Source organism: Marmota marmota, unplaced genomic scaffold (assembly GCF_001458135.2).
Source record: "Marmota marmota marmota unplaced genomic scaffold, marMar, whole genome shotgun sequence".
NCBI lineage: Eukaryota > Metazoa > Chordata > Mammalia > Rodentia > Sciuridae > Marmota > Marmota marmota.
The window spans coordinates 68,529,577-68,556,897 of NW_025999900.1; the positions used below are offsets into that span (position 1 = coordinate 68,529,577).

The 27,321-nt window shown below is 50.7% G+C and overlaps 2 protein-coding genes across 10 annotated transcripts in view; one reads left to right on the forward strand and one right to left on the reverse strand.

Moving 5' to 3' along the window:
* The window catches only part of Brf1 (BRF1 RNA polymerase III transcription initiation factor subunit), a 54,387-nt gene that overhangs the window by 24,111 nt on the left and 2,955 nt on the right, over positions 1 to 27,321 (reverse strand). For 7 of the 8 annotated variants that reach the window (XR_001504672.2, XM_015496448.2, XM_015496417.2 and 4 more), the window contains 3 exons: positions 19,893 to 20,066; positions 6,824 to 6,855; positions 2,963 to 3,035 (listed from right to left, as the gene is read on the reverse strand). Coding sequence is in view for 7 of the 8 variants with exons in the window: in XM_015496448.2 (XP_015351934.1) it covers positions 2,963 to 3,035; positions 6,824 to 6,855; positions 19,893 to 19,986 (199 nt within the window). In the remaining variant the exon portion in view is untranslated. The remainder of the gene's footprint in view (positions 1 to 2,962; positions 3,036 to 6,823; positions 6,856 to 19,892; positions 20,067 to 27,321) is intronic. The other variant, XM_048799494.1, reaches the window with a different exon arrangement.
* Positions 7 to 2,059, forward strand: Btbd6 (BTB domain containing 6). 2 transcript variants are annotated; one of them, XM_015496461.1, is made up of 4 exons: positions 7 to 54; positions 148 to 238; positions 343 to 461; positions 608 to 2,059. In XM_015496461.1, the coding sequence occupies exons 2-4, from the start codon at positions 158 to 160 to the stop codon at positions 1,638 to 1,640; spliced, it is 1,233 nt and encodes a 410-aa protein (XP_015351947.1). In that variant the 5' UTR covers positions 7 to 54; positions 148 to 157; the 3' UTR covers positions 1,641 to 2,059. The 2 variants fall into 2 exon arrangements, with proteins under 2 accessions (XP_015351947.1, XP_048655453.1); XM_048799496.1 differs by lacking the exons at positions 7 to 54; positions 148 to 238 and having other exon boundaries at positions 591 to 2,059.

Genomic DNA, 27,321 nt, shown 5'->3' on the forward strand with positions numbered 1-27,321 from the left:
CAACAACCCTGAGAGCCCCAACTGGCAGTCCTTCCATCCGACGCTGCGCGAGAGGTGAGCCGCCCGCACGCCGGCCCGCACGCCGACCCGCACGCCCCCGCGGCTCTGTGCGCTCCCGGTGCAAGCCCTGTGCCTCTGCGCTTGCAGGAACGCGCTGATGTTCAACAACGAGCTCATGGCAGATGTACACTTCATCGTGGGGCCGCTGGGGGCGGCCAGGCGGGTGCCCGCTCATAAGGTGGGTAGAGGCACAGCTGTCCCTGGGCTGGCCTGTAGCTGGACAGATCCTTCCCAGGCCTGCCTTACTGCCCTGTGGCTCACGAGATTCTTTTCCAACCACAGTACGTCTTGGCAGTCGGCAGCTCTGTCTTCTATGCTATGTTCTATGGGGACCTTGCAGAGGTCAAGTCCGAAATCCACATTCCTGACGTGGAGCCCGCGGCATTCCTGGTCTTGTTAAAGTAAGTGCTCTGCTTGACGGGCTGGAAGGATGGGGTGGTTCCTGAAGTTCCCCGGGAGGGCACACACACACAGGAGCCCATAGGCTCCTCACCCAGGCCAGCTGGAGCAGGCCCCCTCCCCCGACGCAGGTCCCTGCCCTGCCCAGGTACATGTACAGTGATGAGATCGAGTTGGAGGCTGACACGGTGCTGGCGACTCTGTATGCTGCTAAGAAGTACATTGTGCCTGCGCTAGCAAAAGCCTGTGTCACCTTTTTGGAGACAAGCCTGGAAGCCAAAAATGCATGCGTCCTACTGTCCCAGAGCCGGCTGTTTGAGGAACCTGAACTGACCCAGCGCTGCTGGGAGGTCATTGATGCACAGGCTGAGATGGCCCTTCGGTCGGAAGGCTTCTGTGAAATTGACCGGCAGACCCTGGAGATCATCGTGACCCGTGAGGCCCTCAACACTAAAGAGGCAGTGGTCTTTGAAGCTGTCCTGAACTGGGCTGAAGCAGAGTGCAGAAGGCAGGGCCTGCCAGCCACCCCCCATAACAAGAGGCACGTATTGGGGCGAGCCCTCTATCTGGTCCGAATCCCAACCATGACTCTGGAGGAGTTTGCCAATGGTGCTGCCCAGTCAGACATCCTGACCCTGGAGGAGACCCACAACATCTTCCTGTGGTACACAGCTGCCAACAAGCCCCTCCTTGACTTTCCCCTGACCAAGAGGAAAGGCCTTGCTCCACAGAGGTGCCACCGCTTCCAGTCTTCTGCCTACCGCAGCAACCAGTGGCGGTACCGTGGGCGCTGTGACAGCATCCAGTTTGCCGTGGATAGAAGGGTGTTTATAGCAGGTCTGGGCTTATACGGGTCCAGCTCTGGGAAGGCTGAGTACACTGTAAAGATTGAACTCAAGCGGCTGGGGATGGTCCTGGCTCAGAACCTGACCAAGTTTGTGTCGGATGGATCCAGTAACACCTTCCCGGTCTGGTTTGAGCACCCAGTCCAGGTTGAACAGGACACCTTCTACACTGCCAGCGCTGTCTTGGACGGCAGCGAGCTTAGCTACTTTGGGCAGGAAGGGATGACGGAAGTACAGTGTGGGAAGGTGGCTTTCCAGTTCCAGTGCTCCTCAGATAGTACCAATGGGACAGGGGTCCAGGGTGGGCAGATCCCAGAGCTCATCTTCTATGCCTGAGATTGTGAGGGGCCTAGAGAGGGTGAGCCCCCCCCCCCCCAGTAAGTGCAGGGGAGGTGTGGGATGCTGCCCAGGGCCTGACATAAAAGGCTTCCCTTTCTTATTCAGCCCAAGTGTGGGAAGTAAGAGCTTTTTCTGTGCGGCCTGAGCCTGGTGGCCAAGTCTTGAGTGTCTCCTATACACTGGAGAGCACACTGCAGGCAGAGGGCAGACTGGGGACTCAGTGTAGGACCTGGCCAAATCCCACACAGTGGTGCTCAGGCTTTGGATGCTTGGATGTGCCTCCCATCTTTTTTGATTCCATGAGGTTCCAAGCTTACTTTGAGACCTTCCCCTTCAAATCCAAAACTACTGAAAAGTCACTTAAAGTAGTTCATCTATTTAAGTGGATTTTCATAATAAAGGTTTCACAAAACGAAGAGCCCAGTGTAGATCAGTGACTATAGCAGTTGGGACCTGGGCCTTCCCTCACACAGCTGGCATTGTTGGGAGAAAGCCTGTGGCGTTGAGCAGGGCAGAGTGGTTACCCAGGGGAACTCATCTGTCCCTCAGGGCGTTGCTCATGGGCTGGCTTCCCCTCTCTGGTTATGGCCAGAGCTCTATAGGACAACTGTCTGGCTGTTTCCACTTCCCACAGTAAGTGTCAGTGGCACCTCAGACAAACCCTTTGCAGGAGGCAGATTTGGTGCTAGGCCACTGCTCCCTGCTGTGGGGTGTACCAGGGTGGAACTGACTCTAGGCACTGGCCTTTGTCCCATGCCAGCACTCCATGGTACTTGCCTGACCTCCAAAGGGAGGGGTGGCCCTGTGGGCAATGCTGTGGCTTCTAGGGCATGGATTCAGCCCAGTGTGCACTAGACTGTCCTACTGACCCAACACCAGGGGCCCAGCCCTCCACTCTGGCCCAGGTGGTTCCTCTTCACCATAAGAAGACAATGCTAGGTGCTGATGGGCAAGCCAAGGAAACCAGTCTTGGTAGAGAGAAGAGTTTAGAGAGCACCTGCCTCCTAGAGCCACCCCTCATACCGTCTGTGAGAACACCCTGCCTTCTTAAAGGCGTCTGGTGGGCAGGTGTGTTCCTCAAACCTGTTCAAACAAGACGGGCTCCCAGCATGCTGCGCCACGTGCCCTTTCCTCCACGTATGCTTGGTCTACACTTGGCACTGTGCCTTCTGGTTCTGTACCAGCAGTATAGCCCGGCTCTGCTCCTGAGAGATTTTAGGAGTCTTGCACTTCTGAGGTGGCATCCTTCCCACCCTGCTGGGCACCCTGGCATGCCAGATCCCAGAGGCCCTGCAGAACCCCACCCAGGCCCAGCATACCTATGGCTGGTGCGTTGATGCAGAGCTCCCTCGCCAAGAGCAGGAATGTCTTCCCCAGCACGTACACATTCACCTGTGGCAACAAGAGCACAGCCAGAAATACATTAGTGTTTTAAGAAAAAGTTTGGTTTCTTTTAAGAATCCATGATCAGAGCCCCCAGCTGGCCAGTGGAGCACGCTACCACCCATGCCTCAGAGCCAGCCATCTCCCCTGACCTCCAGGTAATGGAGACTCCCTTCTTCCATGTTAACTACCTAGGCTCCACTCCATTGTCCTGCCAATGACTGCATCTGCTTAGAATGCCCCACCTGGAGGGTGCCCTTTGGTGTGATGGAGCCGTGCACAGTGCACTCATTCAGAATCAAGACCTGCTGGCAACACGTGGACGTGCGACACTTCCTTGGCCTCAAATGCCTTGCAGGATCCTATCTGTTCCTCCACTGCTCCCACCTCAAGGCCTGCTGCCCTGCTCTCTTCTTGACACATGCAGGGAAGGAGTCACAGGGAGGAGGACTGTCCTGGGGGCTGCCTGGTGGTGGGAGCACCATTGCTTGTCAGAATCTAGAACCTCCCAGGACATGGCTCAGCACTTGGGTGCATCCAGGCTCCCCTGGGGAGCCCAACGTTGACCAGAGGCACAGGCAGGCTGTTGGGAGGATGCTTCTGAGTGGGAAAAGATGGGTGGGACAAGCCTTTGTTATCCTGAACAATATGCAGGGCAGGGAAAGCCCAGTTCCCACCCTAGGCCCATGCCAGGGCTTTGGTGTCAGCCTGAGCTTGTGACACCTGTTCTTAGGCTTGTCCCTGGAACTCCCAGGCTTCACAGGTGTGATTAGTCTGGTCCTTTTGCCTTCCCAAAACAATTCCTCATCTGGCTCAAGCCCAGCCCTGGACAAGGCCTCTTTTCCTGCACAAAGGTGATTCCCCCCAACCCCCCAGGTGTTTACAAACTTCAAGGGCAAGACCAGGGTGTCTACATTAGAGGCAGGAACTGGAGGGAGTGCTTGGGACATGTCAGCTCTGGGAGCCTGTCCAGTTGGGAAGGCCAGGGCTTGGCTTCCCCGTCCAGGCAGTGGGTGACTATTCACTGGTCACCCCCAGTCCTGGCTGGATGCAGCTGTCTCCGAAGTGCCCTCTACCCTAAGGGCTGGTGGCTTGCAGAATACCTTCTAAAAGAGCTCCACCATGTGTTTCCAGGGTCCAGGAGTTCCTGGGGTCTCTCGCTGAAAGGTGGTATGTGTGGACATGTGGTATGTGTAAGTGCACGACGGTGTGGGTACATATGCCTGATGTGAGTACATGCACACCTGGCGTGTGATGTGTGCACATGCACAGTGTGTCCACGTGTACTGGCAGCAGTGTAGGCACACCCTTCACAAGAGTACTCCAGCCCTTGTTCTAGACCCCACCAGGATTCCTGTGCAAGTCACTTCCATCCTCTGCAAGGACATCCAGGTCCCACTAGAAGGCTGATTTCTACCTGTCCACCTCATAATCCCAAATGGATGAGACCTGAATGATGCAGAAAAGAGGTCTCTGAAGGGGCTTCAACAGGAAGTCAAAGATTTAAAAACTATCCATGTCTGGGCAAACACTTGTAATCTCAGCTACTTAGCTACTCAGAAGGCTGAGTCAGGAGGATTACAAGTTCAAGACTAGCCTAGCAACTCAGTGAGACCCTGTCTCAAAACAAAAAGGGCTGAAGTTCAATCCCCAGTGCCACAAAAACAAATAAAAAGCTACGCATGTATATATATGCACGCAGCTCTTCCCAGAGATCCCATGTTAGTCTTGAAGGCTCAAGCAGTCCTTGGGGAAAACAGGTGCATATCACCACACCCAGATTCCAGAGATCCTGCTGTTTATGAGTACTGTTTATTAGAAATTGTCCCCTAATAGTTTTTTAACAGTTCATTCTCCTGAGCTTGTGACTGATGGCTCCTCCTCTCTATGGACAGGCAACATAGGCTGGACACAGCTAACCAGCCCTCCCATTAATCCCCCAGGCTGGAAGTGCATTCTGCATGCAGACCACTATCATGGGCCTTGGCTTGGCCTCTGAGAGGCTGTGCATCTGGGCAGGTGAGCACCCTTTGCCACAGGAAGGGATTAAGAGGTCTTCCTCGTGGGCCCATGGGAGGACCCAGACGGTTTCCTGCCCAGGAACACCAGGTCCCTTCACACAGTCCCAGCCAGGGGGTCACTGATCTTGAGTTTTATGCTAAGGAGAGGTTTAACCTTTAGGATGCATAAGCAAGAACTAAAATGACATCTAAACTCAAGGTGGTCTCTCGACTTCAGTCCTACTAACCTTTCTTCAAAGCAGTCAGCCCTTGCCAGAATCCTGAGTGAGGTCCTCAATGACCCAGACAAGTGCAAATATACCTGTCCCTTGAAATGCCAGTCCCACCCTAGCTCCTGGGGGCAGAGGGATCTCAGAGGAACAAAGGTATGAGCTGTAGGCCCCTCCAGCGAAGGGCCCACCTTGCCAGTCTCCTCTTGCTGGCTCCTCACACCAAAAGCTGCCACATGGCCCAGCCTCCTGCAGGTGCCAGGCCTTGCACTTGGCTTTGCCCATGAGCTGTTAAAGGTCAATCAGTGGGCTGGGGATATGGCTCAGGTGGTAGCGCGGTCACTTGGCATGCATGAGGCACTAGGTTCCATCCTCAGCACCACATAAAAATAAATAAGTGAAATAAAGGTATTGTGTTCAACTACAACTAAAAAATAAATATATTAAAAAAAAAAGGTCAAACAGTATCGTGTCCACCCTGGCTATGTGACTCCCTGTCCTGCGTGGGAACCTCAGCCCTCACTGCCCACCTTCTGTCTTAGCAAGCTGGTTGTTTTCCCACCACACAGGCTGTGAAGCCAGAGCCAACAGGCGTATCCCACTCTGCATTCAAGCAGTGCCCAAGTCACTTCTGTAGCTGTCTGGCCCTGGTGCCCATCTCTCCTAGGAAGCCACCAGGGTAAAGCCAGGGTCATGGCCTTGCCTGGATCTGAGTGCAGTGCATGTGAAATGTGGAGTCACTGGATCATCACAATCCCAACAGGTCATGTTCAGTTTTACCACAGTATTTCAGCAGTAGCTGCTGAGAGATACCATTTATGAAGACATCTGGGAGGACAAAAATACAAAGTTCCATCTGACCCAGGTGGAGGTAAACTGCTGATTACTATAGGAGGGCACTGAAGCCCATGCACCAGTGGCCTACAGGCTCTCAGGACCCTGGGGGCACCCCAGAAGACTTCTCTTTAATGTGGCATCCTCACAGTGCCATCAGCTTCATTTTTTATGACATCTCTTTCCCGGTCATCAGTAGTGATCACCACAGGCCTGAGGGCTCTGCCACAATCCAAGTCATGGGCTAAGGGCCTTGAGTCAGTCCCCGGCTAGCCCCTGAAATCCATCAGTGGGGACACAATGTGGGGTCATGGGGCCTGCTCACACTGTGAGCATCCCTGAGAAGATCTTCCCACAATGTTCATTTGTTTGGAAACAAGCAATCAAACAAAAATTGCTTTCTCTGAGCTCAGAAAGCACACATGAATTTTCCCATAGTTTAAGACACATACATGAGAGTCCAATTTTTTCCTTTGCTTTTAAGGAATCTCCATTTCCTAAGCACAAAGTTCACATGGTTCTCTCCAGTGGTTCTCGTGCTGAGCCTTCTGAGCCCTGAGCAGCACCAGGACAGCACAGTGACCCTCTCCCACCCCTACAGAGCCAGCCTGCAGCACCTGAGCCTCTCCACCCTGCAGATGGAGGCTTCCCACTGCAACAGGCAGCACAGACTGCCTCCATGTGGAGGTGCAGGCTATGCCCATCAACCCTTCCAGTGGGGAAAGTGGTCTACCTGGAGCAGGTCGCTGAGATCAAGGAGCATGTCTGCAGCCGGAGTTAAGGAGCATCTTCATGAAAACTATCAGAACTGCACCTCCAGGGGCTGAGCCTAGTCTGCCACACCTAAGCTCAACACCTGATCAAGGAGGCTGAGGTGGCACATCAGGCCTGTATGAACCTTCCAATCCCCAGGTGCTGAGGGAGGACAAGGGACTGCAAGAAGAGGTGTGGAGCCAGCTCAGGGGAACCAGAAATGGCAGGGGCTTCATTATGATCCTCAGGAGGACAGGGCCTTCACAGAGCAGCTCCCGTGCACCTGCCCACTCAAGTGTCGACTCCATGGAAGGTCTTCTGCCCACAACAGCATGGAAATGTGCAAGCCACCACAATCATGCTCCATTCCTCAAGGACTTGCTCAGTGCCTGCCAGGTGCCAGCACACACAGACTCCTAGGAGATGGGTACAGGCTGGGGGTGTGTATTTCAGTGGTAAACTGTTTAACAGGTACAAGGCCCTAGCTCTGCCTGCAGCACAAATAAGAAAACAATAATGCCATGCAGTGTCTGCTGTCTGTTAGCTAAAAATCTAAAACTACAACAACAACAACAACAACAACAACAACAAAAAACCTTATGGTGCTGAGTCTAGCCTAAAGCAGGTGTCCATAGAAAAGTCAAGAGGACTCAGATATGCAAGGGAGGACCTGACACCACCATTCCAAGGCCCCAGGGGACTAGAGAGGGTATTGAAGGCAACGACACACCTCAGGATAGAGGAGTGGGACCACCAAATGCCCAAGGAGGAGGACAATCCAGCACCCATACTTCTGCAGGTCCCTACTGCTCTGAATCCCAGCCCAGCTCACAGCACAATCTAGAGCAGAACCCAGGGTGCTTCACCACAGCAAAGGTCCCAGCACTCAGCAACCTGCCCTGCACTGGCTGTGCAGGCACTATGTCAGGGGGCACAGGGGCTCTGAGCACCACTACCTGCATAGCACCAACACTTGCTATCGACACAGCCCTGAGGCCCACTGCCTGCATTTGGAATCCCAGGGCTATGGTATTCCAACACTGGGGCAACTGTCTACACAGTCCTGACACCCACTATCTATACAATCATGGTCCCTGCTTGCCAGGGAGGTATTTAGACTATCCTTCCTCCATTTTCTTGCAATGGCAACTGAAACTAGGAATCAACTAGGAATTAAAAAAAAAAGGTGGGGGGCTGGGGCTGGGGCTCAGCAGTGGAGCGCTTGCCTAGTATGTGTGAGGCCCTGGGTTCGATCCTCAGCACCACATAAAAATAAATAAAATAAAGGTATTGTGTCCAACTACAATTAAAAAATAAATATTAAAAAAAAAGAATCAAGGAACCAGGGCAGGGGCTGGGCAGCAGCAGCACACTTGCCTGGCATGTGTGAGGCACTGGCTTCGAGTCTCAGCACCACACATAAATAAATAGATAAAATAAAGGTCTATCAACAACTAAAAAAAAGAATCAAGAAACCAAACTCAGAGGTTAACTCCTATTCCCGCTCCACCCTGCCACCATCGTGACTGAGGATCAAACCCAGAGGTGTTCTACACTAAGCTGCATTCCCAGCTCTTTTCATTTCTATTTTGAGACAGGGCTGCCCACCTAAGTTACCCAGGCTGACCCCAAACTTGTGACTCCTGCCTCTGTCTCCCAAGTAGTTGGGACTACGAGTGTGCACCTCCACATCTGGCTCCCACTCCTGGTCCAGCGTAATTCCTAGCCCTCACCAGAAGCTGAAGTAGAAATAGCCTCTTGGGACACCAGAAACCATTCTTCCTGCCCACCCAAGGGAACAGTGCAGCTGGCAGAGACTCCAGAAACAGGTTCCCCTGAGCTACCCTCATTCCACAGCTCTGTGCAAAAGCATATAGCTGGCTGTAATGTTTAAGACTGTCAAAGAGGCATGAAAGGCATGATGGCACAAACTTGTGATCCCAGCGACCCAGGAGGCTGAGGCAGGAGGATCGCAAGTAGAAGGCCAGTCTGGGCAACTTAGCAAGACCCTGTCTCAAAATAGAAATTAAAAAAAACTGTGGGTATAGCTCAGCAGATTGAACCCCTGGGTTCAATCTCCAGTACCAAAAAAAAAAAAAAAAAAGAAGAAGAAGAATGTGAAAGGGAAGAAGGTTTGACTCAGAACCTCCTTTCCAACTTTTCTGAAACAGAACCTGGTGGGCCCCACAACAGCCTGCGCCAAGTTCTAACGGATCCTGAACATAATCTGGGGTAGGGTCAGTCTCCCCAGAATATGGGTCTCACAAGGACCCACTCCCGTGTCGTGAATAGCCTGCTCTGCTCCTGCACACTACCGAGGGCTACCTTCCTGCCAGCCCTAAGCTGCAATGGAGAGCATGTATCTGACAACTGATGTGGGTCTTGTGGGTGCCCCTTCCTGGCCCACTTCGTCTGTCCACAGAAGAGCCAGTGCGTCATGACTCCACTGTCCGACTCCTACAGTGCACCAGATCCAAGAGCCACAGCTGGCTACGGCAATCCACCATGAGGCTTCCTCTGTATAATCCTGCACATCACTCTTTCTATGACATGTGAAGTCTGTGAAGTGCCTACTCAAAGCCTCTGCTCTGAACAGAGAACCTCCTTCCACGTGGCCAGGCCACCAGATTCAGAGATGCTCAGCACAGGCCTCTCCTGGCCCCATCCCACAGCCTGTGCCAACACTGCCATCTGCTGGGAGCGGTGCAGGAAGGGCCCAGACCAGATCCCTCTCAGCTGCACGTCACCAGCAGGTGCAGGGCCCTGAGGCCACTGACCACTGAGGGCAGGGATCTCAGGGTGCAGTTACAGGGCCCAGTCACGGGTTCGGTGGTCACTATGATACCTGTAGCCCTGGGATTCCAAAGGCATTTGTGCGGCCCAGCAACCTGAGGGCTGTAAGGGGCAAGCTACATGGAGCACAAAAGCCTTTCACAGCCTCGGCCTCCCTCCGCCTCCCAGGTTAGCTGTGCTCACAACCTGGCAGAAGCAGCCTCCTCTGCCAAGAACAACGGTAACAGCGGAGAGCCAGAGACACCGCCACTCTGCCTTCTCTTTAGGGCAGCTGCACTACCCAGCATACCCAGTCTCATGGCAAGGCAAAATTTAGAATTCAGGAATATCTAAATCAGCCAGACTCAAGATGAAACCACTCCAGTGAGCCTACCCTGTGCACACAGCTTCCTACACGGCACTCCCTGAACAGCACAAAGGCTGGGCCCCTCGGAGCCAGCTCTGTAGGAGGAAAGAGCTGTGTGTGCATCTATGCATTCAGAAAGAGTGTGTCAGCTGGATGCTGCCACAGTCCCAAGCAGGCTGGACCAGCCACCTCGGGCAGGTACACCCTGGCACAGGTAAGGAGGATTAAATCCCTTTGGGAGGAAAAATGCCCACTGTCTCCACACTTTCCCAGGTATAGACAAGACCAAATGAACAAAAACCAAGCCATACACAGCCACAGAAGATCTGAACACAGAATACAGAGGGCTGTCATACAGCTGAGATGAGATGGAGAAATTCAGCAAAAAAAGGGATTACGACAAGAAGGACCTATTGACAAATAAGCACTGAAATTACAAACATCTAAAGAAAGGAAGGTCTAACATCTGTGTAACTGAAGTCCCAGAGAAGGAAGAGAGAGAGAGAATGGGACAGAAATGATGTTTAATAAGACACTACCCAAGATTTTTCCCAAACAGACCAAAAGATATCAAGTTACAAATTCTAGAAGCTCTACAAATAACAACCTGGGTAAATAGAAAAACATATCTAGGTACATCAGAATCTAGCCCCTGAAGCTAAAGACAAAGGGACTTCTTCCAAAGCGGGTGGTGATCAGAGACAGTGACCTTCACAGTACAAGGGGCCTCACAGGTGACCTCAACATGAATCAAGCAAGGCCAAGGAAAACAGAACAACAGCACAAAACACTAAAAGAGCAGAGCCGGACTTCCATGCCCACTGAAAACGTTTTTCAAAATTGAAGAAAAATAAAAGTTTTTTTTTTTTTTTTTGTCAGCAGACATACTAAAAGAAACACAAAAGGGGTTTATTCAGAGGAAGGAAAAGAACACCAGGTCAAAGCACAGAAACATAGGTAGGAATGAAGAGCCCTGGAAAAGGCCAAAATTGGGTCAAGCTAAAGGAATCCTAACACCTTACAGCAGCAGCAATGATCAAACAAGGGCATGGAGATTCTGCACTGCTTGGGAAAAATCGGCATTCTCCTTTAAGGTAGACACAAGTCAAGGACCAGGACACAATCTCCAGGGCAAGCACCAGGCTAATAACAAATAAATATGCGACCAAGGTATTTGGAAGAAAAACAGAATAATAAAAATTTGATTACCCTTAGAGGTGAGAAGAAAGGGGTGGAAGAAAAATTGGTACACAGAAAATATAAAAAGAAAACAGATTTAAACTAAATATACCAATAATCATATTAAACTTAAATGGATGAAGTTCTCCAATTAAAATTTAAAAAAAGACCAAGTCGGATGCAGTGGCCTGTAAACCCAGTGACTCGGGAGGCTGAGACAGGAGGATCACAAGTTTGAAGACAGCCCCAGCAACTTCTCAAGACCCTTAGTAACTTAGCAAGACCCTGGCTCAATATAAAGAATACAAAGGGCTGGGGATGTGGCTCAGTGGTTAAGCATCCATATCAGTCCCCAGAACCCAAAATAAATTAAACAAAAATGCACAATTTATGCTTATAAAAGAACACATTCTGAATATGTCAAAAAGGACTGAACTGGGCTGGGGATGTGGCTCAAGCGGTAGCACACTAGCCTGGCATGCGTGCGGCCCGGGTTTGATCCTCAGCACCACATGCAGACAAAGATGTTGTGTCCGCCGAAAACTGGAAAAAAAAAAAAAAAAAAGGATTCTCTCTCTCTCAAAAAAAAAAAAAAGACTGAACCAAGTAGAAAATGGTTAGTAACACCAACATCAAACAAGGCAAATTCAAGGGGAAAGTAGTTGAGGGACATTTTATCATGTTAAAGACTTGGCTCCCCCAGGAGGTGCACAATCCTGGATTTGTACCTTCCCGCTAACACTATATGGAAACCTGACCAGATCAAAGGAGCAGTGGGAGACTCTACCCACCTCTTTCAGAACAGTGAGGGGTCAATGAGAACATGCAGCATGGTGCACCAACTGGAGCCCAGGGCACTTAGGGGCACTTGCCAACTGCAGACACATGGAAACCACCAGGTAGACTGCTTGCGGGGCTGCCAAGCACCTCTCAACAACCGGGAAAATGTGGGAATTATTTTATTCTCAAAACCAATGAAATTACACTAGAAATTGATAATAAAACAGGTAGTAGAAAATTCCTGACTCCTTTCAAAATAAGCCATATCCTTCTAAAGACCTATGAATCCAAGAGGGACCAGCAAATGAAAATTAGAAAATTGTGGGGAGCCTGATGCACCATGGGCATCTGAAAGATCACTGTAGTCTGGCACAGTAGTGCCATGACTCCTGACTCGGTCTTTTCCCCCTCTCGGATAGCAAGGAGGCTCTCTTTGTGGGGCCTGCCCCTGGGGTTGAGCTACACTCACCTATTCTTTTGTAATCCTACCCCTTTGCCCTGTTTGGGATAGAATGTTCCATGGAAACTCCCTCTGTGTGTCCCGTTCTCTTGCTCTGCCTTTGGGTGTGGCCTTCCTACATGTCAGTCAACCTGCTGACGGCAGACCTGGCCCCTTGCCTCATTTGAATGGCTTCTTCCCAATAAAAGGTTCAGGATGTTCGCTACTTCCTTAATGACCCAAAGAAAAAGGTATTTCTCTGTCTCTGTGTGGTTATTTCGTGCATCCAGACTCAAGATGAAGCCACTCCAGTGAGCCCACCTGAGTGTTTAGTCACAAGATGTGACAGAAAATATACTGAACTGAATGGTAATAAAAATATGACAAATGGAACTAAACTCTGCTTGAAAAATGTCATCTTGAAAGCTCATGTTAGAAAAGAAAGGCAAAAATCAAAAACCTAAACATCTGTTTCAAGAAGCTGGAATAGTAAAAATTAAGCCCAAGGAAAGGGGAAGAAGGAAAGAGCCGCCATCCAGCAGCAAAGCCTAAGCACACAGCACAGGTTCTCTGCCACCGAGGGGACCCTGAAGCATGCTAGCACCAGCACATGGGAGCACCTAGTGTTCCCAAGACCAGCAGCATGAGGACACACAGCTCGGTCAAGGGAGATGCCCAGATAGGCAAATTCAGAGGCAGAAGACTGCTTAAGGCTAGTGGCTTTTTATTTTATTTTATTGGTGGTGCTGGGGATTGAACCCGGGGCCTTGAGCATGCGAGGCAAGCACTTTACAAACTGAGCTATATCCCCAGCCCAGCTTTCTATTTTTATTTAGAGATATGATCCCACTAAGTTGCTTAGGGTCTCACTAAGTTGCCCAGACTGGCCTTGAACCTGTGATCTTCCTGCCTCGGCCTCCTGAGCCATTGGAATTACAGATGTGTGCCACTGTGCCAAGCCTGGGTTTCTTTTTGAGGTCAATTCTAAAATTGACATAACAATGGCTGCACAACTCTGGAAATGAACTAAAAAAACCACTAAAATGTAGGCTTTAATGGGTGAATAGTACAGTGTGTGAATTACAACTCAACAGAACTCTTAAGAAAAAAGAAAAAGAATAAAAAACACTGACAACCCCCTAGCAAGATGGATAAAGAAAAAAGGCAAAATCCCCAGCTTCGGGCATCAAAGAAGTGAGAGCTCTACGACTGTTAGGGACACGGAGAGCATATCCAGGAGAGCGCATCCAGGGGCATCAAGGATGACGCCAGGCAGGCGTGACAGACGCCCTGCAAAGCACAACCCAACCCAAACAGAAACCAGAAAACACAGTCTGGATAATCCTAGGTCTGTGGGAGAAAGTGAATCCGGTGTAAAACCTTCCTACAAAGGAGACGAAGGCCCAGACGGCGTCAGTGCCACCTTTCCGACAGTAAGGAACAACTTAGGCTGGGTGGCACACGCCTGGGACCCCAGCCACACTGGAGGCCGAGGCAGGATGGCAGTTCTTTAGGCCGGCCTGGGCAACTTGGCAAGGCCGTATCTCAAGATAAACTAGGAAGGGTGGGGGTGCGGCTCAGTGGTGGAGCATGAGAGCAAAGCCCTGCTCCCAACCCCAGGTCCACCAAAAAAAACCAGAAGAAGAAACACCTCATGGCCTGAACTACCCAGACAGCAGACAGGCGCGCCCAGCACCTCTGGAGCCCTGCTCCTGTGATAACCGCACTGACAAGGACGTCATGACACAAAGACAAGCACAAGGCCACTGCACGACCCATAGCACGAGATACTAGGAGGTGAGACCCAATCATGTGAAGAGGGGGCACCAGGACCACGGCTAGGTGCGAGAGGGTCGCTGTGACTTACTTAATGACAATTAAGGGGGCCTATATGATCGTACCAATATGTACATGAGGTGTGTATGACGAGGTATCTTTCACGACAAAAACTCTAAAACAAAAACGCGACATGTTTAACCTAAGAAAGAGCCACCTGCAAAACCCCAGAGCAGGCGATGGTGAGGAGCAGAAGCACCCCAGGGACAGCAGCACTGCACAGCAGTCCCGGGCATGCAGAAGACAGAGAGCAGACAACCCAGGCATGCAGAAGACAGAGAGCAGACAATGGGTGAAGAACTGCAGTTCTTGTAGCCCCAGAAACTTGGGAGGCTAAGGTAGGAGGATCATTAAGTTTGAGGCCAGCCTCAGCAACTGAGACAGACCCTGCCTCAAGATAAAAGTTTTAAAAAGGCATGGGATGTGGCTCAGTGATACAGCATATGTCTAGTACTGGCCTGGATTCAATCCTTGGTAGTGAAAAACAACAACGAAAAGTAAAGAACAAGTAGAGAAATAAAGGAGATCTGCTGACTGTCTGGATGAATTTCACCTGTCCCCAAAGATCTATAGACCCCACTCAATACCCCAGGTTCTTAGAGAAATCAATCGTCTGATTTGAAAATGCACACATAAGAAAAAAGGACCCCATGAGGCCAAGACGCCTCAAGGCAGAGCAGACCTGCACCTCATGCCACAGACACTGAGACACCCTGTGTGACGGTCATTCTGAAATAACTTGGCATTGGCACTAAGCACGGGCACAGACTGAGAAAAGGGGCCAGATGCTGGCACCGGGCACATCTGCGAGGCTCACAGTGGTGAGGCAGGGAAAGGGTTGGCAGGGCAGGCAGGACACCTGGCTCCTCCAGGTCAGGCCGGCTCCTGTGTACACAGGGAAGACCCATGGTGAGACGCCTGCTCTCTGGGACCCAGACCCCCACCAAGAAGGGCCTCAGTAACTTGAGTGGGCCAGGGAGCACATGAAGAGCAGTGGACACCTAGTGCCTGGCCAGGACCGGGTCGGGGCAGCTCCCTCAGCCATGGAGGTCCACATGAACCCCCAGACAGCAGCTGCTCCCAGGCTCCCCTCCCTGGGGAGCTCTGCCTGCTTGCTTTCTGCTACCCTAATAAACCCCGTCACTTTGCCCCCGCTCTCGTGTCTCTGGGTTTCATTCTTCAAATTCACAGGCTCAGAGCCCACCCCACACTCCATGCTGCAACGGCAGCACCCCCACTGAGCAGTGGGACAGGAGGTTCTCTGCTGTGACTGCACCATGTCATTGCACACCTGGGCAGGAAGAAGCCTCCTTCCTCAGAAGGCAAAGACTTTTTTTTTCCAGTCTTTTTTTTTTTTTTTGGTGAAGTTCTTTTTTTTTGGAACTCTGGGGGTCGAACCCAGGGCTTTGCCACTGAGCTACATCCCAGCCTGGCAAGGACTTCTTAAATGGGGTGCAAAAACATTAACTATAAAGGAAAAGATGAATAATTGGGTTTTGTTAAATTGAAGAACTTCTGTTCCTCAAAAGATGCCACTGAGAGGTGAAAAGGCAATGGGAGTGCAGGGATGCTTGCCTAGGCCACATGGACAATGGGCCGCCGGCCACTACTACTGCAAACGCTCGGCTCTGGGGCAGAGCGCCCAACTGCAGGACCCAGGGTGGGCATACGGCCATTGTCAGTGGACACTGGCAGCCAGGATATACTGACTAGCAGGGCTCAAAGTCCTGAGCCCACAGCTGGGCAAGCCAGAGACGTGCAGTCCTTTCTGTGCTGGCCTTCGCAAGCGTGACAGGGCAGGGGCTATGCCTGGTGGGTGGGGCTCCTCCACAGGCTACCATCCAACTGTACTGTCCACTTAGAAAATGTAAACCCACTATTCTTGAGGAGGCAGGCAGAAGGAAAAGCGAGAGGTGGTATGGGAGCCTGGCGGCAGAGAATGGGAAAGGGAGCCCTGAAGCACTCAACTGACCCAGAACACAGGGCACTAGGAACACGATAAAAGTGCCCTGAGCCACCTCAGGATCCTGTGCGTTCAGGTCAGCAGCAGATTTGAGTCTTTGCTTCCGGGGCAAGCCCAGCCAGGCTGGCCCCAGGTGGGACTCGTCTCCTCTGGGGACTGGGGACTGGTAGTGGGGGCCAGCAGGTTGTGGAGCAGAGGGAAGGGTCATGTGTGCAAGACAAGAATGAAAGACAGGCGGAAGAGGAAGGAGTGAGCTTGAAAGCCTACATCCTGCTCTTGTCCTTCCTGAATAAGAACTTCCTGTGTCTCGCCACCAGCCCAGGGCCATTCCTGCCCACAGCCTGGATAGAGTGATAGGAGAATCCCAGGTGCCTCTCCAGGGCACCTGTTCCCTGCACAGTGAGCTCACAGCACAGGACTCCCCCAGGTCCCACTGAAGGTGGTGTGGTGATGGGTCAGGTGGAAGGCACTGCTCCCCCTGGCTGAAAGGAGCATGCCCTGCAGGACCAGGCATCCCACTGGCAGTGCTGAGGGGGGGGCGGGGCACGAGGACTGCAGTCTGGCTCTGCACACCTCCCAGGGTGTGGCTCTCATGTGGAAGCCAAGCTGAGCCAGTCTGTGAGCCCAGCCAGATGGCCTCACTGCAGGAGCGGCCAGGATGAAGAGTCATGCACGCTGTGGGCAGCGGGAAGGGAGAAGACAGAGAGCAGCGACAGACAGAGGTGCACCAGTACAAGCAGGACAGATGGGCACGGTGCTGCCATCAGCTTGAAAAGGAACAGAGAAGAGCGAGCCACACCTGTCTCCCCATCTTCCCCCAAAGCACCACCAAGACAGGGTATACGGGGAAATGAGAGGTAGGCCACCAGACACAGCTACTAGAAGTACTGAGGAGAGCAAGGCTGGAGGGTGGGGCCCAGCTAGGCCACTACAGCCCAGAGGGGCTGGGACGCTGGCCTCAGTGCAATGCCCAGCCTGGGGGCACAATGATATCTTTAGCAGGGTCGTGAAGTGAAAGCGACATGCTCCCCAACTGTGCAGCGGCTTCCACTTCACCTGCAGAGCTCTGTGACTGTCACCACTGCCTGGACACGTCTCCATGGTTCATCCCGTACTTCATCTTCATGGCTCACGACGCTCCTGGTACAGATACACTGCACCTGGCTGATCATTCACCAAGAGGATGCTTCGGATGGTCCCAGATCTTGGCTACTGTCAACACTACAGTATTTGCACTGTGTGGACACAGGCTTTTGTGTCAGGTAACACCTGGGAGTGGGCTACTGTGTCCGTGGTGACTGGGAGCCTCAGGAGGCGTGGCCTCCCAGAGCACCACACACTGCTCCTCCCACCAGCAGCACACAAGGCACAGAGCCACACTTTACCTCAGGCTGCAGGACACTTGCCTGTTCTGCTGGTCTCTATCACCTCACCCCGAGCTGCTCACTTTCCAGAGCAGTCAAGGATGCATTTTCTGCACAGGGCGAGAGGAGGGTTGGGGTGGCACGCACATACACACCTAGATGCCCCCAGGCTTTTGCAGTGTCCAGGCTGGCCACCCTAGGGTCCTGCTTCCTAGTCTCTGCACAGTGATGCTGCTGCTCCTGCCTCCAGGCTAGGAGTCTTCTCAGCACAGGATCTGCAGAGGTGCTCAGCCCTGGCAGAGGCAGGGCTGTGGCAAAGTAGTCATGCAAGCTGGGCTCTGCTCCTAATGTGCACAAGGACTGTCTGGGTGTTCACATCATCCCTTAAAGCAATTACACTTTATACCCCGTGGAGAGTGGTGACTTGGATCATGGTCTCTGCCTCATGGCTATTACTGCACTTATGCTGGAAACTTCCTGTGCAAAAGGTACAGGACAAGATTGCCCAGTTACCATGGTGATGTCCTGCCTGAGGAGGTCCTATGCAAGTCATGGAACTATCAGTCTTGACCCTGAGTTCAGACACCAGCTGGTAGAGATAGAGAATTATTAGTGCAACAAGATAATTATAATTGCTTGCCAGTACTTACACCTTCAAGACTGCCTGCTTTGAAGAAATTTTCTCACAGAAACTTTCTCACAGGTTTTGATGATAAAACCTATATAATGAATGTGCTGAGCTGGCTCTGGGTCATTGTTCCTCCATCTGAGGATGGTGTCCCACCTGGTCCCAGCTTTCGCTCTATAAGTGTTTGTCTTTCTTAATCCCCCATTGCTCTTCAACAGTTTCTAAGATCCAAAGGTTTCTAAGTGGGTTGCAACAATACACTGCAGGCTAAAATGATAAATTTCCAGCTTTTAAAAGGACATTTTAAGGACAGATTCTGAAATTTGCTGGGCAGGTAGTGCATGTCTACAATCCTAATAACTCAGGAGGCTGAGGCAGGAGGATCACAAGTTCTAGGCCAGCCTGGGCAACTTAGCAAGACCCTGTCTCAAAATAAAAACTAAAAGGTATGCATATAGCTCAGTGGTAGAGCAACCCCAGGTTCAATCCCTAGTACCAAAAAAAAAAAAAAAAAAAAAAAAGATTCTGAAATTGAAGTTTGCCCAATCAGAAACAAGCCACACATCTACCAGCAGGGCATCCTCCTCACCTAGGAGCGGACTAGGGGTCCACCACTGACAAGTGGGCCAGAAGATGCCACACCTGTGGAGTGTGGGATGGGAAAGAAGAGCTCCTCAGAGCACCAGAGAGCTCCCGGAAGCAAGAAACACGAAGGCTGCCAGAAGGTGGGGCCTAGGCACCACCCCAAAGCAAAAGTGGAAGAGAGGGAGAGCACCTGAGGCCTGCAGTGGGGCAGGTGCAGTGAGCACAGGAAGCAGAAGCAGGAGACTTGAGGCAAGTCCAGGCCCAAAAGCAGTCAGACGGAGGTGCCCAGGAGTCACACCCCTGAAGACAAGCAGAAGATGCTCAGGCCTATGGGGTGAAGCAAAATAGTCACACCAAGAGTCAGGGCTCAGTGGGGCACCAGTGCAGGCTGGGAATACTGGAGCAAGACACTGGGCAGCACCCTGTGGCCTGTGGGACACATTTGTCACTGAAATTCTGTACTCCATCATTTTCACAGGCTCAGAGCTCAAAGCAGATCCTTTCTCAGGGAGCCTTCAGAGAAAATGCCCTGCAAAATGAGGAGAACATGACCAGGGACCCAAGGAAAGAGGAGAAGAATCCCCAAAAGGCATTGCATGGCAGACAGTACAGGATGGGGAGGTTGAGGTGCCCTGGTTTCTTCAGGACCAATGACTAGACTTCCCAATGCACGTGTGCATGTGCAGAGGTCAGGACCAGATGCCTGTGAGGGGCAGGAGCGGGGCCAGCAAACACTGCAGGCCACCCCCTTCCTCCTCCAGCCCCAAGTCTGCAGGGACAACAAGCCCAGTCTGGTTACATCTAATTTGGCAGCAACACTCCACCTCCTTAAACCAGAGGAAGACACCAAAAATGGCACCCAAGTATAAGTCAGTTCAAGATCAGAAGAAAATCCAGGACATGGTTTCCAGGAGTCGGCAGAACCCTGGCTCCCCTGACTGCAAAAGAACAGGCATCTTGCTTCCTGGTCCCTCAATTCAGTAAAAGAAAGCCTGGGGTCAACTGAGAATGGTGATCCAATGAGGTTATCTGCCAGTTAATACCAGCATCAAGTTCTTGCAACTACTGAATCATCCAAGGAAAGCAACCAAGAACAAGCATGGAGTCTTCTGGGGGGCTCCCTGGACAAAGGATACGTGGTGTGCCCTCTGTCCGGCAAACCAGGTAGAGGCAGGCAGCAATCACGTGGGCCATCTTCCGGCCTCGGGTCAGGTGCTTGCTCACGGCCATCTTGAAGAAGTTGAAGGCTGTGTCTAGGCAGTGCTGGTTCAGCTGCAGCTGGCTCCCCAGGTGGTGGATGTGGCGCCTCCCTAGGACACAATAGCAGTGACTTACCAAGATGCTGCCACTCAAAACAACTCTGGTTAAAAAGAAGCATCACGTAACCACCTTAGCAATTTAAGAGTAATCAGATTCGACCTTTTCCTAGTAAGTTTTAAATTCACTTTGTGTAGATGTGTCTAATTGATTTTTATATATGGACACTGTAAAGGGAATTTCCTATGGTTTTCATACCGGTGAAATCCTGTTTCCAGCCCTGAGTGGTAGCTGTGAAGAGGCTCCCTGGGTCCCACAGGTTCAGCCTGGTACTACTTCCTGACTGCCTATGCCCTGAGGTGGAAACACCCCTTCTCCCACAGCCACGTGCCCAAACACCATCTCCACCCCACAGCGCTGGCTGACTGGCTAGAGGAGAGAGCAGAGAAAGGGACAGCCCAACAAGCCGACCTTCCACACTGCAAAGGGAGGATGGCACTTGGTACACCAGGCAGCACTGAGTGTCCCAGGGCTCACGGAGCTGCAAAGGCCATGACAGGGCCACACCCCTTTCAAAAGCAGGGCTTCCCTAAGTGCTGTGGGCTAAGAGAGAGGGAACAGAGTACTGCCTCATGGGCAGGAAAACAGCAGGGCCTCCTGTACATCCATGAAAATGCAGAGGTCCAGAGGCCAGCAGCAGAGGGTCCTGGGGTCAGCCCCACACAGGCCTCACGTCTACAGTGTGGGCATGTGGGGAGGCCCTCTGGGGCATCCAGAATATGTGTGGGCAGAACAAGATTAGGACAGCAAGAAGAACTGCCACCCCTGAGATCTCCAGTCCCACCAGGGTCCTCTAGCCCCCAGACCACTCCTCCTGGGACACCCCAAACAGCCTCCACTTCACCTACAAAAGTTAAATACTCGCTGCCTGATTTCTCTAATACGGATGTGCTGCTGGCATGCTGCTCATAGCTGAACTTCACTAACAATGACAGCCAGCCAAAGGTGGGCATTTGGTGAGCCACGCCCAGGAAAGCCACAGCTGGGGCATGTGGCCTGGCAAGTCAGGGATGAGCCTCACCCTGCCTCAGGGAGCCCCGCCCTGCTGAGACCCCAGCACTTTGAGCCCCTCAGCTCAAAGGGCTCCTGTCGGAGAGGGCTAGTCACTGTGCCCTGAGGACTGGGCAAAGGCAAGATCCTGGCCAGCTGGTCAGAAAGACAGCAGTTCTGACCACCACCTCCCATTAGTGTGCACAGGCTCACAGATGCAGGAGCACAGATTGATCCCCGCACTCCGTGGCCCCTCGAGGCTCAAGGGTAAACAGTCAGCTGGGGGTTTCTCCCTCACAGGCTCTTTCCCAACATAGAGGGCCCTGGTCCCCATAGTATAATCTCAGGAGGTTGTGCCCTTATGAAAGGGACCCCAACCCCAACCTCCCCCACATGAGGAACCCAGTGAGAAGGCACCATTAGGAACCAGGAAGCAGCCTTGGCCAGACACTGACTCTGTCGGGGCCTGGGTCCTGGACATCCAGCTTCCTGGGCTGCAGAACTGCACCTATGCTGTCTAAGCCCCAGCTGTGGTCTATTTGTTTTAGACTCACTGAGCTGGGACATAAGATTGCTGTAGTAAGCAACTTGTTAACATCTGTATGTGATATATTCAAATGCTGAAAAAGTTCCCAGTTAAAGCCTGCAATTCAGAGTTGTGAAACCATCAGCACAATTCAATACATTTTTCAGCACCCCAAACAGAACACCCATGACCACAGGTACTAACTCCCTACTCCACTCCTGACTAATCTTTAATACATGAATTCAGTGAGTACCACTAGTAGAGTCAGTTAGTCACAAGCCTTCAACATGCACATTCTGTAAACATAAAAAGACCCTGTGAGTAAACACATGCTCCTAAAACAGTTACCAGAACCTACATAGTGGTGCACACCAGGCAACTTGGGAGGCTGGGGCAGGAGCACCATAGGGCCAGCCTCAGCAGCTTAGCAAGGCCCGGTCTCAAAAAAAAAAAAAAAAAAGGCGGGGGGCTAGGTGCAGCTCATGGTAGAACAACACCCCTGGGTTCAATGCCCAGTACCTGAAAAAAAGGGGAAAAAAAAAAAAAAACAGTTACTAATAAGCTGCCACAGCCCACTCTCCTTGGGCTTCTTCCCAGTGAGAGAATCTTACAGTAAACCCACTAGCACAGAGCGCCCTTGAAACTTGGACACTTTGGAAAAATGAAGTTGTTCCCCCGGGAGCCAGCAGCCAAGCACAACTCCAGAACTGCAGACCCTCAGGCCCAGGACAGGAACCCCACACCCCAGGCTCCCATGCTGCTGCCTCCGAGCCTGCAGCCTCCACAGGGAGGCTCCCCTCGGCTGCAGCTGCAAGAGGCACCACAGAGCCTGCAGAAGCAACGGGCTCCGCTCAAGACTGGCATTCGCATGCATATGGACTGACATGTGAGGCACCTCAGCACCACATAAAATAAATAAATAAAGGTGTTGTGTCCACCTATAACTAAAATAATAATAAGAAGAAAAAGACAACAAGCTAAAGAATGAAAAGAGAAGCTACTGATGGAAGATTCAAAATATGCACATCCAACAGAGGACTTGAGCCTGGACTAAAGGACTTCTACAAATCAGCAAGACAATGACAGCTTCTGGCAGCCTTCTGTTTCTCGCTTGCTTCGGGAGCTCTGTGGTGCTCTGAGGAGCTCTCCTTTCCCAGCCCACACTCCACAGGTGTGGCATCTTCTGGCCCACTTGTCAGTGGTGGTCCTCTAGTTCGCTCCTGGGTGAGGAGGATGCCCTGCTGCTAGATGTGTGGTTTGTTTCTGATTGGGCAAACTTCAATTTCAGAACCTTTTTTTTTTTTTTGGTACTAGGGATTGAACCTGGGGTTACTCTACCACTGAGCTATAGACATACCTTTTGGTTTTTTGTTTTGAGACAGGAGCCTAGGCACCACCCCAAAGCAAAAAGATGCATAAGTGGAAGAGAGGGAGAGCACCCAGGCCTGCAGTCAGGAAGAATCAACTTCCCTGGCAGAGTCATGCACACACCACCAGAGGGGACTCCAATCCTGAAGCACATGAAGAGACTAAGTAAAAAGACAGCCCTGGGGCTGGAGTGGAGCCCAGGAGGGGCAGGGCTTGCCCAGCACACGTGAAGCCCTGGACTCGGTCCCTAGCCCCAAACCAAAACCAAAGACCCAGTACTAGAAAATTTAAAATATGATAATTAAGACATTTTTTGTTGTTTTGTAAAAATATTTTTTTAGTTGTAGTTGGACACAATACCTTTATTTTTTTGTTAAATATTTATTTTTTAGTTTTAGGTGGACACAATAACTTTTTTTTTTTTTTGAGAGAGAGAGAGAGAGAGAAAAGGAGGGAATTTTTAATATTTATTTTTTATTTTTCGGCGGACACAACATCTTTTTTTTTTTTTTTTTTTGTATGTGGTGCTGAGGATTGAACCCAGTGCCTCAAGCATGCCAGGTGAGCGCTCTACCTCTGAGCCAAACCCCAGCGCACAATACCTTTATTTTATTTACTTGTTTTTATGTGGTGCTGAGGATTGAACCCAGTGCCTCACACGTGCCAGGCGAACACTCTATGCTGAGCCCCAAGACATTTTTAACCAAAAAATAACAGATCAGCAGAATGGCGCAGGCAAAGGCAGAAAAGTGAACTGGGAGCTAGAGCAGGGGTCTTCTCAGGGAGGAGCTAGATGCTGCTACAAAACAGACAATGTAAAAACTGACAGAACAGGGGAGAGACACCTCCCAACAGAACCCTGGTAGGAGGAGGAGAGACAGGCACCATCCAGCCTCATGCAGCTCCTGCCCCATGCCTACAAGTGCCAGGCTTACACAACTCTGGAGTGAGCTCAACCCTCCCAGCGCTAGTTCAGCACTACACAACATCCTTTGGAGGACAGAGGATGGAGGGCACTGGTGGTCACCTAAGCAGGTGCCAAAACCATTGTCACTGGAGAGAAGTGACACTGGCATCAGACATCCTGACGTGGGCAGAGGAGGGCACCCCACAAATCCACAGCCCTGGGAAAGCATCAAACCCAAACAGAGCAACCTTCCACACATGCCCGACTACGACTCCCAGTGTGCTCAGACCAGGAGGAAACAGACAGAGAGCAGCCACAGATCAAGGGGGGCCCCAGGCTCATACCAGCTCTGGCAGAAAACAGAAAGAAGGGGGGAATGAGAAGAATGGGGGAACTTTGGATTGGGCGGAGAGGGGCGAGGGAAGGGGCATGGGGATAGGAAAGATGGTGGACTGAGACAGATATCATCACCCTAGGTATGTGTATGACTGTTGCACGATTGGTATCATTCCATGTCGTGTACAACCAGAGAAATGAAAAGCTGTGCTCCATTTGTGCACAGTGAGTCAAAATGCACTCTGCTGTCACGTGTAACTAATTAGAACAGATAATGAAAGGCAGTGTCTTCCATGGCCTTGGCCCCCAGAGCCCTGAACAGACCATGGGAATCTAACCCCAGCAGTGCACACTGACAGCGCAGCGGGGTGTGTGGCTGGGCAGTGCAGCAGCCTCCATGCACATGGCCCCACTGCAGCACCACACCAAGCACAAAACGTGCCACGGCCCAGGGGCTACTTACTCCAGAAACCCAGGTGACTTCAACAGCCACAAATCAATGGAATTCACCACATCAGCAAAATAAACAAAAAATAACATAGCCATCTCCATAGGTACAAAGAAGAACAAGGCAAAACAACACCATTCCTAATAACAAGATATTGAACATTTCACAATGAGGTCAGGAATGAAACACTTCTACTCAGCACTATCCTAGAGAGTCTAGAACAGTAATAAAAGATATAATAATGCATTGAGAGTAAAAAAGAGGAAAGGTGGAAAGGAAGAGATAACAATGTATGCTCACAGACCTTGTTCTTGTTAAGGTAGAACACGCTAAGGGGTCAATGCAGTCATTCTTTACTATTTGACTTACAGATTCAATGTAATCCCAGGCAAAATTTGGACAGGCTTTCTTTTGGAAATCAACCAGCTGATTCTAAAATTTATGTAGAAATGCAAATTAGGGCTGGGGCTGGGGCTCAGCGGTAGAGCGCTTGCCTATCACGTGCGAGGCCTTGGGTTCGATCCTCAGCACCACATAAAAATAAATAAACAAAATAAAGATATAAAAAAATTCCCTTAAAAAAAAAAAGAAAGAAGAAATACAAATTAGCAGAAATAGCCAAAACAACAAGCAAAGAACAGCAGAAGGAGCTAAAGCACAGGAATCTGAGGACACAGCAAAGGCCTGTGAGATTGACAGCCAGAAGACACAGTGACATCACCAGAGTCTGCACAGACTCCCACACACAGCCAAGACAGTGGCGAGGGGGAGACAGCTATTCTGATATAGGGTGCTGGAAAAACTGCATCTTCATAACTGGAATGTGAACTTCAGCCCCAGCTTCACCATACATAAAAGACTGCTTTCAGGCTTTTCAGAAACCTAAACATCAAATTTAAAACAATAAACTTCGTGTGTGTGGTACTGGGGATTGAACTCAGGCCCTCGCACATGCTGGGTAAGCAAGTGACCATTGAACCACACTCCAGCTCAAAATCTAAAACAGTGAAGCTTCCAGATGAAAACAGGAGAATAAATTCACACCTAGGGCAGATAAAATTCTAACAAGTCACCAAAAGCCCTAACCATAAAAAAACAAATTCAAACTTCATTAAAATTTAAAATTTTATTTAAAAAAAATTTTTTTTTACATTTTTTGTTCATCAAAAGATAACAAGGTAGAGGCTAAGATTGTGGTTCAGTGGTAGAGTGCTCTCCTAGCACATGTGAGGCACTGAGTTCAACCCTCAGCACCATACAAAATAAATAAATAAATAAAGATATTGTGTCCATCTATAACTAAAATAATAATAATAATAATAATAAATAACCTAAAGAATGAAAAAAGAAACTATAGATAGAAGATTCAAAATATGCACATCCAATAGAGGACTTGAGCTCAGATTAAAGGACTTCTACAAATCAGCAAGACAATGACAACCCAATTTTTAAAAAATGTGCAAAAACATTAACGGGTACTTCACACTCAGAGGATGTCCAGAGGGCCAGAAAGCATAAGCAAAGGTAGTCAGCTGGACTCAGAGAGTCCCCCCCAATCCTGCACTCCCACACCCCACCTGCTGTGCCAGGGCAAGGCTCCCAGATGCTGTGGAAAAGTAGCCTGGCCCTGTCCAATAAAGATAAGCACACACCTGCACCAGGACCAAAACCTCATTCACAGGTGTGTTCCTGAGAGAAGCCAGTCCTACATCCACCAAAGGACTGTGCACAGGAATGTGACAGCAGTGCGACAGGAACAGCCAAAACAGGAAACTGCATGTCCCTCATGAGGAAAACAAGGCCAACTATGGCACAGTCACATCTAAAATGCTACATAGCAATAAAAAAAAAAAAAAAAAAAAAACTACTTATATACTTTAAAAAAGTATGTTCTTGAATGGCCAAAACCCAGACCCCCTACTACAGTGAGTACTGCTGAGGTGCAGAGCCCTAGAAACCCTCCCTCGCTGCTGGCAGGAATGTAACCACGGGCAGCTTCACTCAGAATCAAACCTGCTCTTTCCCTGTGACACAGCAATTGCACTCTGTGTGCCACCTGCACACAGATGTTTACAGCAACTTTATTCACTATAACTTGGAAGCAACCCAGAGGCCCTTAGCAGGTGATGGATGAATGAATGGTGTGGGGGTGGCTCAGCAATAGAGTGCATGCTTAGCATGCTCACAAGCTCAGGTTTGAGCCCCAGCACCAAAGAAGAAAAACTGAGGTCCACCCAAACAATGAGACACAGACCAGCTATCAAGCTGGTCTACAGAGAGGACTAGGAGAAAATCTTATGCACATCACTGAGTGAAAGAATACAGTCTGACAAGGCTGCATGCTGGGTGAGTCCAATTCTGTGCCCTTCTGCAAAAGGTAAAACTGGGGACAGCACAAAGAACCTTGGTGGCCAGGAGCACCAACAGGGTAACAGAGCAATTTCCAACAGGGTAGCTCCCCTTGGACAGGACAATGGTGGATACGAGCCGCGCACACTTGTCCAAGCCCACCGTATGTCCACAGAAGAGTGACCCCAATGCAAATCATGGCTCATCCATGGTAACAGGTGCACTCCTGTGGCAGGGGCAAGGCCAGGGTGGGGAGTTGTGCATATGGGGCAGGGTACAGGGACCATCTCTGTACTTTCTGCTCAAGTTTTCTGTGAGCCTGAA